At 45.2% G+C, this 16,550-nt stretch overlaps 1 protein-coding gene across 3 annotated transcripts in view; it reads left to right on the top strand.

Moving 5' to 3' along the window:
- The window catches only part of SCAMP5 (secretory carrier membrane protein 5), a 41,623-nt gene that overhangs the window by 14,457 nt on the left and 10,616 nt on the right, over positions 1-16,550 (top strand). For 2 of the 3 annotated variants that reach the window (XM_073212193.1, XM_037010165.2), the window contains exon 3: positions 15,839-15,913. In XM_073212193.1, the coding sequence (XP_073068294.1) occupies positions 15,839-15,913 (75 nt within the window). Of the gene's footprint in view, positions 1-4,118; positions 4,128-15,838; positions 15,914-16,550 lie in introns of those variants that run through there. The other variant, XM_073212194.1, reaches the window with a different exon arrangement.

Genomic DNA, 16,550 nt, shown 5'->3' on the forward strand with positions numbered 1-16,550 from the left:
CTGTTCATTCATTTTTATCATCGAATCATATTACATTGCTTGAATATACAACAATTTGTTTATACCTTTTCTTGTTGATGGCTGTTTCTGGTTTTTAGCTACTGTGAATAAAACTGCAATGAATTTGTCAGTCTTCTGTGAACATATATTTTTATTTCTCTTGAGTATATACCTAGGAGTCAAATTGCTAGGTCAAATGATAACTTTATGTTTAACTTTAAGGAACTGCCAGACTGTTTTCCCAAATGGCTGCACCATCTTACATTCATTTACATGTAAATGTATGAGCAGTATATGAGGGTTCCAATTTCTCCACATCCTCTCCAATACTTGCCATTATCTGTCTTCTTGATTATAGTCATTCTAGTGGATGTGAAATGGTATCTCACTGTGGTTTTGATTTGCATTTCCCTGATGATTAATGATGTTGAGCATGTTTTCATGTGCCTATCGGCCATCTGGATACCTTCTTTGGAGGAATTTCTATTGGGATCTTTTGCTCATTTTTAAAATGGGCTGTTTATCTTTTTATTATTGAATTGTAAGAATTCTTCACGTAGTCTAGTTCAAAGTCTCTTATCAGATATATGATTTACAAATAATTTCTCCCATTCTGTGGGTTGCCTTGGGGACGCTCCAGTGTGGCTGGGGAGAGAACACAAACACAGGAAGTGGGGTGGTGGGGAGGAGGTGGGGATGGGAGAAGCTCGTATAGGGAGGTCTAGGGTGAACTCTCTGAGCTTCAGGTTGCCCACATGAGTAGTAGTGTGTGGACTGGACAGGCTGCTCTGATATGGCCATGGCTCTGTAGGCAAAAATGCGTGTTATTGTGTCCTCAGTGCTGTGTGATCAGACATACATGCTAAGTGTCAGGGACTTGGCATCTTACAAGACCAGGAGTGGGATGCAGGGTCTTAAGAAAGGAGACTCCCCATGACAAACTTCCAAAGAACTAATGGATTATCTTGGAGGCAGCATGATGTGGCTTGAGAGCCAGACAAAACTGGATATAGATCTTGGTTGTAGTAGATGTTGCTTACATAAGTGCCTTCCTCATAACCCCTTAGTCATTCCTGATGGCTTCTTATTGCAAGCCCCTGGGATTTTCTGCCTGAGGGCTTTCTCTGCTCAGAAGGCTCGCTGGGAAGTCTGGAAGTGCCAGGGGCATCCTCATTCCTTTGGTGGGACAAATGCATCGTACTCTGCACTGTGTCCCAGGGGTCCCCAGTAGGATGGACACCCTCCCCACCATTGCCCACAGTGGCAACCTGCTTATTCTTGTATCCTGAACTGGTCTCCTTTAATTTCCTTGTTTCAACTTCCTCCACTTCTCTAATATTGCTTCCTGGGATAATCTCCCCAATAGACCATTTATACTCACATCCTTATCTCAGTGTCTGCTTCCTGGGAAACCCAACCTAAAGATACTGATTCTCCCATTTATTAGATATATCCATTCTATGTCCTTGGGCAGATCACTTTACCTCTCTGAACCCCACTTGCCTCATTTAATGGGGATAATAGCACATACTTCATAGAATAGCCATGAGGCTTACTCAGCGTCTCACTCAAGTATATTGTGGATTCAGTAAATGATAGTCCTCTTTTCTTTTTGGTTGCTCACTGGCCTGTAACGTAGATATTCTCCTGGAGACCCTTGGGTGGATATGCTTCATTCAGCCACAGCTGGGCAGGAAAAGACGAGCAACCTGCAGCTGGCCCTGTGAGTGACTAGACTATTGTCCCCAGTTACTTGCTCCTTTCCTGCAATGGGATTAAACATCCCCACTGTTTGCCATGCCCTGCATTCTCTATGGGGACCATGTCTTCCTGTCCCTCACACATCAATGATATGACGCGCTTTGGTCAATGACATGTAAGCAGATGTGACATTCAACACATCTGAGAAGATGCTTTGACTGTCACTGGATGGTTCGGCTCAGGCTCTTTCACTCCTGCCCTCCACCATGAGAAAGACATGTCCCCAGTACCTGGCACTCAGCATGCATGAAGTATCACTGACTAAACACTAGGTACGAGGTACTGTCCCATGTGTTACGTGTGCTACACCACCTTATCATCATAGGAACCCTAAAACACAGGTCCTATTTTCATCACCCTTATTTTACACCTGGGGAAAACGAATGTTCAAAACGGATAAGTACCTTGATCAAGCTTACACACTGGGAGGGGTCAGGCAGTCTGCCTTCTAGGTCCATATTCTTAGCCAGTGCACTATGTTGTTATAGGTATATAATAGGTGATCAGCAAATACTTGAATAAAAGTTTGTTTAAATGTCTGGCATTACTGACAACATTGCCCCTTTCTGTTTACCCAAATTCTGAAGGTGCAATCCACTGGGACAAAGATGGGCTTCTGACTTTGGACCTGGACACTTCGTGCCTCAGTTGTTAGCCAAATAGGAGGGCCTTCTGATTCTCCTGAATAGAAAAAAAAATCATCAGAGGGGACCCCAAACATTTCTCCTCTAGGACCCACATGAACCACAAGATATCTCCTGTGCATTCCATGTGGATCTCATCTCCCCTCTAAACAGCTCCCCTGTAAACTTCAATGCAGATCTCAGACCCTCTGTGAAGGGTCAAGTGAACCCCTATATCTTTCCTGAGGCCTACATGGACTCCCTATATGTCTCCTGTTCAGAGCCATGCTTGATAACTTCCTCAAGTTCCTATTCATCTTCTCATTGGCTCTTCCCCACAGTTATGTAAATCAGCTCAAGTTTAAATTATAGCAGTGGCCATGAGGATGAACCAGAGACAGGACCAACTGGGCCAGCAGAACCCTGTTGTCCTGCCCTGTAGCCTATGGCTCTTTTTTCCATCTGACCTGGTGGCTAGATTATGCTTCCTGCTCAATCCTCCACAGCTCCTGAGGCTCCCTCCTTTCCCTTCCCTCTCCTTCACTATTTCTTGTTTGCCTTTCTTCACTCCTGCCTCCTTCTATCCCGGCTATGAGAGTGAGGCCCGCTCCCAGCAGGCTGGAGCCAGACAATGGGGCTTTATTCTGGGCAAAGAATCCCAGCAGTGTCTACCATGCACTGAGGCCCTCTCCCAAGCCCAGGACAGTGTGGGCGGAGGGCACTGTGGAGGGCAGGAGCCATTGGCTGGCAGGACAGAAGGTGGGCCTGGCTGTAGAGATCCCACAGGTTTATAATGTAAACACCACTCACAATAAAAGCCTTTCACTCTCCTCTTTCTGTGACTGGGTCTCTCTCAACCATCATTAGTTATGGGTTTTTAAACATTTACCCTGATCGGTGGTACTCTTTAGGTGTTCATCTCTGCATACCACAGTGACTTTAGTTCTTTTTTCTGTGTCTCTTCCTCTTTCCAAGCCTCTCTTGCAACTTGTGTGTCCCTGTGTCTTGTCTCTTTCTCACTTCATCATTCTATCTTCTCTTACCATGTCTTTTTTCTCTCCAGATCTTAATTTCTCCATGTCTCTATATTTCTGTCTTTCCATGTTTCTGTGTCTTTATGGAAGACATAGACATTGTCTTTTTATGTCTATCTTTCCGTGGACCCATTCTCTTTTCGTCTCATTTCTGTCTTTTCCTGTCTCATTTCTGATTTTCCATCCTCCATCCCCTCTCTGTGAGTTTGGGCCTGTGGATCGGAAGGAAACACTAGTCACCTGCTCTCCTGCTCACCAAGCTTTCTCACCCCTTTCTGGCCCTGGGACCAGCATGGGAGGTCATTCTCCCTAGTTTGCAGATGCGGAAGCTGAGGCTCTGGCTGCGGGTACCAGGCTCCCAGCTCTGGGTCTCTTCCTCCAGGTCCTGTCCCCGCGGCGCGCGCCGACCACTTCACCAGGCCGCGGCCCCGGAACTTAGCACCTCGGACAGCGCCGGCAAGGCGCTGGGTCGGCCAGGCCTTCCTTCTCGCGAGCGCAGGAGCAGCGGCCTCAGCGGTGGCGCGGAAGTCTCGCGAGAGCGGCTGCTGCAGGCTCGGGCGGTGCGGGCGTGCGAGGAGCCGGCTCAGGCGCGCGCGCGCTCCCCGCCCCCAGCCCCGAGCGGCTTACCGCCCGCTCCGCGCCGCATAACCGGGTGCAGCGAAGCGCAGCGTGGCGCGGTGGTCTTCCCGCAGCTGAGCCTCAGCAGCGGGTGAGTCCCGGGTCTGAAGGCCTGGAGAAGGGCTTTGCGGGAAAGCTGGGCTCAGGGCTAGAGGGGCTCAACTCCTCTCCGGGTTTGTACTCCCTTTGCATCACCTTTGGATGCAGGGGCAGGCCGAGCTGCTAGAGAGATGGGGAGTCGAGGTGACCTTCCTTGCTTGGGGCGGTGGAGGGGCGCCTCGGGTGCTCCAGGTCCCCCAGCCCCCACCGTGCCCATTCCCGGCTTCCCCCGCAGAGGGAACCCGGGTCTTGGGTGACGTCAGACCCCAGGATTCTGGATCCTGAGCCTTGGGCCCTGCATCCCCCAAAGCCACCACCTGGCGTTCCCTGGAAACCGGCCTCCTCCTGGGATGGCTCACGCGGCAGAGGATGGGGGCGACTGGAGGCGGGGTGACTGTGGCCTCCTTTGGGTCCTTCCTCCCAAGAGGCGTCTGCGGATGGACCGAGGCTGTATCCCCGCCCGCCTTCTCCTGGCGGCCCGACCTTTGGTCGGCGGGGGATGGGTGCACTGGCTTGAGCCTGTGCTTCATCCGTACGCTGGGGTGGTGAGCTGGAAGCGCGGGATGCAGCTTTTTCCAGTGCTGGCAGGAGTTGGTCATGAGGGTGGGGGTGAGGTGTTTGGGAATCCATCCTTGTCCCTGCCCTAGGGAGCTCCTGGTCTGGTGGTTGGGGGAACCAGAAACTTGGACTGAGGATTTGCCTTCTCAGGCGGTTCGAACTGGTAATGCCCCAGCTCCGGGATGGGGAGATAAGCTAGGGCCGGGCCGACTTTACCACGCACAGAAAGAGAAAAGGAGGCAAGAGCCAGTGATAGACTTGCCGGAAAAGGGGACATTTGGGTGGGAGGAGAGGCAAGAGAGGGCATCCCCTGGGAGTGGTGCAGGCAGAGGGTAAGGGTGGGAACTCAGCACAGCTGTGGGGGAGCCTGGCCCCTGAGCCCAGCCAGGTGACTGTGCCTGTGGGGTGGGAGAGTCTGGAGAACTTTGCAGCCTGTGCCCTGTCTGTTCTGCCTCCACTGGGCAGGACTCTGAAGGAGAGCGATGGTTCCTGCAGGGACATGACTGGCAGATAGATTTTGTTTGGGGCTAACACAAGTCTTGCTAGTTTAAATCTGACCTGGGCTTGCTTGGTGAGCCTGAAGACAAAGTTCCCAGAGTTGAGAGAGGACTACCTCTAGTGAACGGGCCACAGAAAGAGGGTCTTCTTAGGTTTAGCAAAACCAGAGGGGAGTTAGTGGGGTACCAAGAGGGAAGCCCTGGAGAGGGCCCTTAGGCTGTGTTTCTTTAACCCTTTCTCTGGTTGGCTAACTACCTCCTAACAAGTTGCTTCTCCTCTCATGCATCTCTCTGCCAGCACCTTTCTCGAGGAAGAAATAGTAGGACTAAGTTCTGACCTCCCTCGAGGAAGGTGCTTGTTCTAGTTTGCAGCTCCCTCCCCGTTCTTCCTTTTCCTTTTTCTTTCCAAACTCCTGCCGCCGCCTCCCTCTCCCTGCTCCTGCCCCAAGCCTCACAGCATTTCCTCTGCAGGCTGCACTTCCTTCCCTGATGGCACCCAGGGACCCGGAGGGATCCCTGGAGGAAGTGTGGTATGGCAGGGTTGACAGAGTGATGGGCTTAGCCTAATTGGGGGAGGGCATCTGTTGCTTCACTGCCACACCCCCTGAGAGTGTGTCCAGGTGTTATGAACATGGACCTACCATGCTCTGTGTCCTGTCCTGGGCTGTGTCTCTCCTGGAAGCCTAGTCCATGAGAAGGGAGTGAGAAAGAGATTGGATGAGAATGAGTGAGCACTTGGCACACAATAACTGGTTTGGAGTTTAAGCAGTGGGATGCACAGCAGAGATGTCTGCAAAGGCTTCCCAGAAGAGGCTGTGAGAAAACAGTAGGATTTAGAGGAGCTGACAAGGCTCTGGTTTAGGGTCATTGTAAGTAGAGGGGGGTAGGTAGACACAATCTCCTGCCTGACGCTGGGTTGTGTGGGAAGCACGTCAGCCTGTGGTAGAGAAGTAAAGGGTGGCAGGGTAGGAGACCTGACACAAGGCCTTGAAGTCAGGCATAGGATCAGTAGGGGCTCCTGAAGAGCCAGTTACAGGACAGTCATAGCAAGGCCAGGAGATTGCTGTTTGCTGAGGATGAGTCATGACTCTAGGACTCCAGGGCTTGGGATGGGATAAGGGGACCAGAGGTGGAGCAAGAAGGGGAAACTTCCATCTTGTTAGATAGGCTCTGGGCAAAAAGGAAGAAAATGACTGTTACTGTGCCAAGGATGAGGGACTCTTGCTGGGGAGAAGGGAAGGCTGGTGATCAGGGAGCCCTGGAACTAGCCCCAGATTTCTGGCCTGATCGGAGGCAGGCTGGACCCCCTTCTGTCTGCCATGGACCTCACTCTCTCCACTGTGGGAGCTTCACAGTAAGAAATGGAATCACTTATAGCCTGAGTTCTTTGGACAAAATCCAGGTAATATTTGCTATTTTATTAGTAACTAAGGAGGTGTTTCCTTAGTTCTACATCTTTGGGAGTATATGTAGCACCCCCAACCCTCCCTGCAACATTATGAAAGACTCCCAGTTGAGAAGCAAATTGCTGTTTCTCCCATTTTGCAGTGTGAGGCCAGTGATGACTGCATCTCTGACACACACACACACACACACACACACACACACACACACACACACGCGCGCGCGCTAGCCCTGAAATAAGGGCAGAGGCACCCAGAGCCTTCCATTCCTGTGACCTCACCCTCCTACAAACCTCCCAAGCTTTAATTCTTTTTGGGCTCATCTTCATATACAAATGAGGCAGCCTTGCCCTGTGTTCTGGTCCTGGAACTCTGGCTTCTGAACTGGGTCATCCATCCTTAGCTACAGTGACTTCTCTGTAACCATTGGCACACCTTTGGGAGACAGCCTAGGACCAGGATTGGGGTTTTTTATCTATTTCCTCCTTTCAGATTCTACTCCTTGCCTCTCTTCCTTGTTTTTCTGGAGGACGATAGTGCTGGACCAGTCTTCCCGTCCATATCCATTGTCTCATAGGACAAGCAATCAGTCACCCTTTCTGTCAGCCACACCTGAGTCCGGTCATCATTGGCCTGTGACCTCCTCTGAAGTCATAAACTTCAGTCTCCTGCATCTTCTTTACCTACTTCATGACCTCCAGGAGACCTGTAGTTCTCCCAACACCTCCATTTTTTTCTATCCCATGAGCAGCACACCTTCCATATCTTTCCCTGTGGTCTAGGATTTTAACCATACTCTGGACCATGCCCTCAGCTATCCTGCCACTTTGCCTGTGTGTCCCACCCCAGCAGCAGATCCCCCCAAATTCTGGGCTTTACCCTCAGAATGTGGAAAGCTTCTTGGGGGCCATCACATACCCACATGTGCACATCACATACTCTTACTAATCCTTCAGGATTCAGCTCCATTATTGCTTCCTCTATGAAGCCCTCCTTGGTCCAGCCTGGAGGAGCCAGGCTGGGTATGTTATGCTTGGTTCGCTTCCATGCAGGGTCTCCACCCGCAGCTGCCTCTGTCACTCCTAGAAACCCTTTCCCTCTTCCCATCAGTTCTCCATTCCATTCCATGAGAGGGGTCTTCCAGACCGGACTACTCTCCCGAAGCCCTGTACTCACAGAGAGGGTGGTTGGGGGTGTGTATGGGAGGTGAAACCACACCCATGTTTCCCCACTTCTCAGATCTCTGCAGATGGAGGGCTCCTAGTCTAAGGCGCCCACTCTGTGCTAAGGATACTGGCCCTTCCTGTCTCCTGAGATCCCAGTGTCCACCATGTATTTTCTCCTTTACCGTATCTTCAGCCTTTCCACTGTTTTCTGTAAAACCTTCCTCCCATCTTACAGATATGCTCAAGTCTATCTGGGAACCTTTCTAACCCTATGTCTTCCTCTAGCTGTTGCCATTTTAAACCTATGACATTGTCTTACTACAAAAGTGGTATATGACCATTGTAGAAATTTTGGAAAAGAAAGATAAAAAGAAAGAAAACAATTCACAATCTCACAACCAAGAGATGACTGCGATACTACTATTTGTCCCCTGGTGTATGGTGTTTCATTGTTGCCGCTGATATTCTTTGTGTCTGTGTGTGCACACTTGCACGTGCATTAAAATTTCAGCCAAGTTTTTTGGAAGACCAACTTGCTAAACTTGTCCGTTTCCACTCCCTCATGTTTTCATCATTTCTTGGCAGCTGGCCCCTGCCCCTCCACTTCCTGGAGCTGTGACCTCCTAACTGCCAAAATAGCCCATGTCACACTTGGCTGCTCTGTGGCCAGGGATGCTGTTGCCCAGCTGACCAGTCATTAAAGATATTGAGATAACCTGTATTTGTTGACATGAAAAAATTTCAAGTGGAAATGATTAGGTTATAAAATGGCATGTATAAAATGATCTCATTTTTGTCATATATGCTTATGTATACATCAAAAATAAAAAAACAAAACTTAAAGTTCTAGAGGGGTGGCCTCTGAGAAGGTGGATTTGGAAGAACTTTTATTTTCTACTTTATGCACTTTGATTTTTTTTTTAACTTGCAGCTATTTTTGTACATAGCTAAAAAGCAATGTATTTCCAATTTATTAAAAAAAGACTTGGAGGCTATATTTTTTAAAAGAAGAAAAAGTCTTTCAGTGGCGTGCAAGAGTCTGAGGAGAAAGCCCAAATCCTGCCCGAGGCCTTTACGGCCAGGATGACCTGGCCTCTCTCCCCGCTCAATGTGGTTTTGTCTTTTCTTCCCTCCCTCCATGTTGAGCTGCATCCTGGCTCTACCCCTTCTGTTCCTCGACTGTGCTGTGCTGTTGCTCTCCTGACTCTTTTCCTGGCCAGCTCTTACTAATCCTTCAGGACGCAGCTCCATTATTGCTTCCTCTATGAAGCCCTCCTCGGTCCAGCCTGGAGGAGCCAGGGAGGGGCTCCTCTGTGTGCCTACGGCTTTTTGTTCTTGATCTTCCAGAGCACATTCTCAGGTTGTGTTATTGCCACTGGACTCAGCTGAGTCCTCTGCTCTTACCTCCTCCCTCTCAACTCCAACAGAGAAAACTGAGCAGGTACTTGGGACTCTCACTGTCCTTCCCAAGGCCTCAGACCTACATTTACTTGCATCACTCTTCCCACCAGTTAGGATCAAGGCTTGTCGTACCCTCTTGCACTGGACCCTGTGTTTCTCCCCTTTATAGGGGCTTGCTCCATTGGGTAACCTCTGTCTCTTTTATAATTGCAGCTTTTTCCCTGGACCCTTCACATCTTTACCTGATTTCCATCTTTAACAGCCCTCAGCCACAATCCTTCCTGAATCCCATGTCCCACCGAAAGGTAGTGCCCTGTCTTTATTTTCTTCCTAGGCAGTCGGCTTCAAAGAGCTGTCTACACCTGCCCAGCCTACCTGTTCAACTAGCTCTAATTTGGCTGCTACTTCTGTCCATCCCCCCACTCCTCTATTAAATAACCATTAAATAAACCTTGCTGGGGTCCCAGGTAATTTGACGAACACTTCAGTGTTCAGGTCTTTTCATGCTGGGCTCCCCAATGGCACGTCACATTTATCCGCTGTCTCCTGGCTTTGAAGACTCCAAGCTCTTCTGCATTGCTCATTGGTTGCTCTTTCTCATTCTCTGCTAGCTCATCCTCTTCTGCCTTTTTTTTTTCATTATTTTTTTGAATTTTATTTTCTTGAATTTACATGACTCATAATTCAAAAAGATGTCCCAAATTTAATAAATTCTCAGATGACCATTTAGATATTTCTGAAAACATTTTAATGTCTGTATCTTAAAATTTTTGGCATCTTACAATCGTAAGTTGGCAGTGTATTTTCTTCCTTTTGCTAAATAAAATAATGATCTGTCTTAAAACTGATGGTGTCTTGGATTAGCTGGTATACAGATACATAGTAAAAATTCTTCCTCCCACCTGTTCTACATCTATTCAGTTTCTCTGTCCCCCAGTGAGCCACAGTTATTATTTTTTAATACCCTACTAGAGATTCTTTGTGCATATATTACCAAATATATATATTAATCCCGCCCCCTTTTTATTTTGGAAGTTTTCAAAGCTACAAAAAAGATTAAAGATAACAGTGCAATGAACACCTGTACTAGGGTACTTAACCTGGATTCGCCAATTGTTAACATTTTGCAACATTTGCTTAATCTATCTACCTACCTGCGTACTGTGTTTTTCATTTTTTTTGCAGAACCATTTGAAAGTAAGTTGCAGACGCAACACTGTATCTCTAAATACTTAAGCATGTATCTCCCAACAGAAGATATTTTACTGCATAACCACAATGCCTAAGGAGTGTAACATTGAAAGATATGAACTGTGCAGTCTATATTCAAATTTCCCTACTTGTCCTAAAAAATGTCCTTTGTAGCTGTGATTTAAGAATCCAGGATCCACTAAAGGGTCACTCATTGCATTTGGTTGCATGTCTCTTTAGTGTCCTGTAATTTAGCTGGGTCTTCCTACCAATTTTTTTGTCTTTCACCACATTAGCCTTTGTCTTAGAGAATTTCCCACAATCTGGATTTGTCAGATTGTTTTTTTCATAATTTTTTTCAGGTTTAACACTTTGGCAACAATACTACATAGATGATTTTGTGTCCCATGTGAGTCACATCAGGAGGCCCATAATGTCCTTTCATCTCATTATCAGAAATGCTAAGTTTGGTCACTTGGCCTGAAGGGTCTTTCATCATAGAAGTACCTTTTCTCTATAGTGATGAATAAGTAATCTGAGGGGTGACATTCAGACTGTGTGACTCTTTTCTAGCTACCTTCACCCAGTTGTTTTAGCCGTCATTGAAGATCTTTGCCTGTATCAGTTGCAAAGTAGTGATTTAAAAAATTACCATTCCTTGTATATTTATTAGAAGAACTTTCCCCTTCCCTTCCCTTTGTTTTGTGTATCACCACGGACCTGTGACTTTTTTCATTCAGTATGCTATAATCCATTACTGACATTCATATTTTTCTCCAATTTTTCAGTTTGAAAAATTTTATACTAAATTAAAATTGAAAGAATAGTATAAGGAACACTCATATAGTTTCACCCCAATTCCCCAATTGTTAACGATTGCCACATTTGCTTTGATTCCGTCTTTCTCTATCCATCCATCATTTCTTATTTTCTGAATTGAAGCAAGTCTCAGACATCATGACATGTCGGCCCTGAACACTTGAGCACATATTTGCTAAGAATAAGGACATTATCCTATACAACCTCAACACCATGGTCACACTCAAGAAATGTAACATTTCAGTCACTAATGTTGTCTAGTTTAGAGTCCATAGTAAGGCTTCCTCTGTTATCCCAGTGATGTCCTTTACACTGTTTCCCCCTCGAACCAGGGGCCAATCAAGGTTTACAACATTGGTTTTTGTTGTCCTTTACCTTTAGTCTCCATTAGTTTAGATAATCCCTTATTTTATTTTTTCATCTCTCAGGATGATGGCATCTCTATTTATTTATTTATTTTTATTTTTTTATTTTGGTATCATTAATCTACAATTACATGAGGAACATTATGTTTACTAGACTTCTTCAAGTCCCCCCCACATATCCCATTACAGTCACTGTCCATCAGCGTAGTGAGATGCTATAGAATCACTACTTGTCTTCTCTGTGTTGTACAGCCCTCCCCGTGCCCCCCACTACATTATGTCTGCTAATAGTAATGCCCCTTTTTTTTCCCCCTTATCCCTCCCTTCCCACCCATCCTCCCCAGTCCCTTTCCCTTTGGTACCTGTTAGTCCATTCTTGGGTTCTGTGAGTCTGCTGCTGTTTTGTTCCTTCAGTTTTTCCTTTGTTCTTTTACTCCACAGATGAGTGAAATCACTTGGTACTTGTCTTTCTCCACCTGGCTTATTTCACTGAGCATAATACCCTCTAGCTCCATCCATGTTGTTGCAAATGGTAGGATTTGTTTTCTTCTCATGGCTGAATAATATTCCCTTGTGTATATGTACCACATCTTTATCCATTCATCTACTGATGGACACTTAGGTTGCTTCCATTTCCTGGCTATTGTAAATAGTGCTGCCATAAACATAGGGATGCATATGTCTTTTTGAAACTGGGATCCTGCATTCTTAGGGTAAATTCTTAGGAGTGGAATTCCTGGGTCAAATGCTATTTCCATTTTTAGTTTTTTGAGGAACCTCCATACTGCTTTCCACAATGGTTGACCTAGTTTACATTCCCACCAGCACAGTGTAGGAGGGTTCCCCTTTTCCACAACCTCGCCAACATTTGTTGTTTGTGTTTTGGATGGTGGCCATCCTTACTGGTGTGAGGTGATACCTCATGGTGGTTTTACTTTGCATTTCTCTGATGATTAGCGATGTGGAGCATCTTTTCATGTGTCTATTGGCCATCTGAATTTCTTCTTTGGAGAAGTGTCTGTTCAGATCCTGTGCCCATTTTTTAATTGGATATTTGCTTTTTGTTTTTTGTGTGTGAGCTCTTTATATATTTTGGATGTCAACCCTTTATCAGATATGTCGTTTATGAATATATTCTCCCATACTGTAGGATGCCTTATTGTTCTATTGATGGTGTCCTTTGCAGTACAGAAGCTTTTCAGCTTGATATAGTCCCACTTGTTCATTTTTGCTTTTGTTTTCCTTGCCCGGGGAGATATGTTCATGAAGAAGTTACTCATGTTTACGTCCAAGAGATTTTTGCCTATGTTTTTTTCTACGGGTTTTATGGTTTCATGACTTACATTCAGGTCTTTGACCATTTCAAATTTACTTTTGTGTATGGGGTTAGACAGTAATCCAGTTTCATTCTCTTACATGTAGCTGCCCAGTTTTGCCAACACCAGCTGTTGAAGAGACTGTCATTTCCCCATTGGATGTCCATGGCTCCTTTATGATATATTAATTGACCATATATGTTTGGGTTAATAACTAGGGTCTTTATTCTGTTCGACTGGTCTGTGGCTCTGTTCTTGTGCCAGTACCAAATGTCTTGATTACTGTGGCTTTGTAGTAGAGCTTGAAGTTGGGAAGCGAGATCCCCCCTGCTTTATTCTTCCTTCTCAGGATTGCTTTGGCTATTCGGGGTCTTTCGTGGTTCTATATGAATTTTTGAACTATTTGGTCCAGTTCATTAAAGAATGCTGTTGGTATTTTGATAGGGATTGCATTAAATCTGTAGATTGCTTTAGGCAGGATGGCCATTTTGACAATATTAATTCTTCCTACCCAAGAGCATGGGATGAATTTCCATTTGTTAGTGTCCTCTTTAATTTCTCGAGAGTATCTTATAGTTTTCAGGGTATAGGTATTTCACTTCCTTGGTTAGGTTTATTCCTAGATATTTTATTCTTTTTGATGCAATTCTAAATGGAGTTGTTTTCCTGATTTCTCTTTCTGCTAGTTCATTGTTAGTGTAGAGGAAAGCCACAGATTTCTGTGTATTAATTTTGTATCCTGCAACTTTGCTGAATTCACATATTAGATCTAGTAGTTTTGGAGTGGAGTCTTTAGGGTTTTTTATGTACAATATCATGGGATGACAGCATCTTTCAGTGGTGCAGGCCAGTTTATATTTTAGAATGCTCCACAACTTGGTTTGTCTAATTGTTTGTCACACTTAGATTCAGTGTAAACATTTTCATGCACAATACTATATAGGTGATGTGTGCCCCACTTGTACATCACATTGAAGGCCATAATATCCATTGTCTTGTTATTAGTGAGGTTGAAGTTGATCACCTGGTTAAGGTGGCGCCTGCCAGCTTTCTTTACAGTAGAAGTGACCATTCCCCTTTGTAATTAATAACTCACCTTTGGGCTGGCACTTTGAGACTCTCTCTTCTCCCCAAAGATCTTCCACCCAGTGGTTTTAGCAGCCATTGATGATCCTTGCCTGCATCAGCTATTACATTAGTAATTGCAGAATCAGGAGTTTTTCCAATTCTGTCACTCATACATTTACAGCTAGCATCATCCTTCTGCAAAGAGGAATTTTTCTCTTGCCTTTTCTCTCTTTTTTATAATAAGAGCATCACTTTGGACTCATGGATTATTTTTTAAATTCAAGATGTCATATACATTACTGTCATAACTATTTTTGATACTCTTATTGCCCCAGATTTGGCTGGTGGTAGCCCTTTCAAATTGGTGTCTTTTTGACATACCCCCATTATTTGAATACCTGTTTGTTGCTGGCACCACAAGGTGTTCTCAGTTATGCTTCTATTTCCTTGTCCTGGCATGGGTCCAGCCATATATATATATATATATATTTTAAGTCATGAGTTTATACTGGTTTCTCCAAATCAAATCCAACAGTACAGGGCTCTTTTTTACTTTCCCACATTGCGTATTCAATCTGCATTCTGTTAACAGCGACAATCTAGGATCCAGCAACATGAACACATTTACTCATACGTTCTCTCCCACAGTACACCTGCCAAAGTTTCAGAATCACCATGTTACTACCAGTAGTAGCAGTAAACCTGCTAATATTTAAGATATCTTTCGAGTTGTTTCTGTCCTTGAGAGAGACCCTTTTAAGAGAACACAGAGTACTGTGATGAAGTTACTTGGCCAGTTCTTTTTTCTGTGTAGTTGTGTTTTCAATTTGCTGTACAGTTAGCTTCATTTGGTTTTGTTTATTTCAATTTTAGGGTTTGCTTTTCTTTCTGGTGTAAGTTTTTGACTATGTAAGGCATTACAGGTACAAAAGTATGTAAAAATTTCACGCTGGGAAGTCTCACTTCTCATCCTAGCCTTTCCATCAGGTAGGTGACCATTTTATTATTGTCTGGTTTACTCTTCCTGCATTTCATTTGCAAAATGAACAAACACATATGCATGTTCTTATTTTTCCTTCTTTTTCACATGAAAGGTAACATACCATTTATATTTGTATTTTGTTTTTTTTTTACTGAACTGTAGGTATGTCCTGAAATCATTCTATAGCAATTTATAGAGATCGTCTTCATTCTTTCTTACATCTGTGTAATACTCCATTGAGGAATGTACCATAGTTTATTCAGACAGTTACATTTAGGTCACTTCCAACATTTTGCTATTGCAAAATAGTGTCATGCTGAATAACATATGTATTTGCTATTTTTTATTCATATGTAAATAACCTGAAGTAGAATTACTGGGCCAAAAGGAAAAAATATTTTTATTTTCCGCTACCCTCTTTTTTTTTTATATGAAAGGTAGCATGTTGTACAGACTATTCTAAATCTTGCATTTTTTCAGCGACTAGTAACTGTAGAGATCTTTCCATATTAGTGTTTTTTTAAAAAATAGTTGCAGAGCATTTAAAAAAATAGCTACAGAGCAATCCATTGTATGACTGTACCATTTATTTACTCAGTCCTCTATTGGTATTGATGGACATGCAGAATGTTTCCAGTCTTTCATATTACAAGCAATACAACAGTTAATGCAACTGTGTAAACGTACCAGTTCATGTGGGCCTCTCTCATGCCTGTCTTTTTGCTTTTGTGGTAGGTGTTAGTTTTGTATATCTATTTGATTTCATATCACAGAGGGGCCACAGAAGATTATAATTGCCCAAACTTTTAGTTGGATCCAGAGGAATTTGACTGGAACTCTAGGAAGGTTTTTTTTTTTTTTAAGAAAATATTTAATTTAAGTATAACATAGGAAAGTGCACAAATCATAATTGTATGCTTGCTCTGTTTTCTTGAAGGTAACACCTCCGCGTTACCAGCACCCAGATCCAGGAACAGACCATTACCAGTGTTCCAGCCTTGCTCCCTCAAGGGTAATACTATCCTGACTTCTAACACCACAGATTTATTTTGTCTGTTTTAAACTTTAGAGAAATCTCTGCCCAACTTTTATACTTGGTCATAGACCATTTTCTGATTTTGATTTATATATACCTCCGACAAATTTCCATTCTGTAGCAAACTCACTGCTCGTTTTCTGCCTTGGCCTTAGCCTGACAGTCGTCACTTGCGTGTCAACGTGTAGGCCTCCCTCCCGCTGAACTCCCAGCCAGGATATTCCCAGGGCCTACGAGGCAGCCCCGCTGGGGGTTCTCACGGACCCCGGGACTCAGCCTGGCTCTGCGTCAGGTTCTTGTCTTCCCTCCAACCCTGTGCCTCTTCTCGGGCGCTTCCTGGGACGGGGCGGTCGGTCAACAGCCCTACCATCTGCTCAGGGCTTTAGGCAGGCAGGGATTGTTCTGGACGGCCTCCCCCGCCCCGCCTCAAACTCGCCCCCTAAGGTGCCCAGGAATCACTTCCTGTCCCCCGCCTCTCCAGCCTCGCCCCTGCTGCTTCCTGGTTTGCGCTCTGCGTTGGCCGCCCCCCACCCCGGCCTGCTGTCCCCTTACTGCAGAGCGTGAGGCGTCCTCCCCCATCAGGGTCTGGCATGCGTTCTGCCCTCTCGAAGGC

The sequence above is a fragment of the Manis javanica genome, chromosome 8, assembly GCF_040802235.1.
Source record: "Manis javanica isolate MJ-LG chromosome 8, MJ_LKY, whole genome shotgun sequence".
Taxonomy (NCBI): domain Eukaryota; kingdom Metazoa; phylum Chordata; class Mammalia; order Pholidota; family Manidae; genus Manis; species Manis javanica.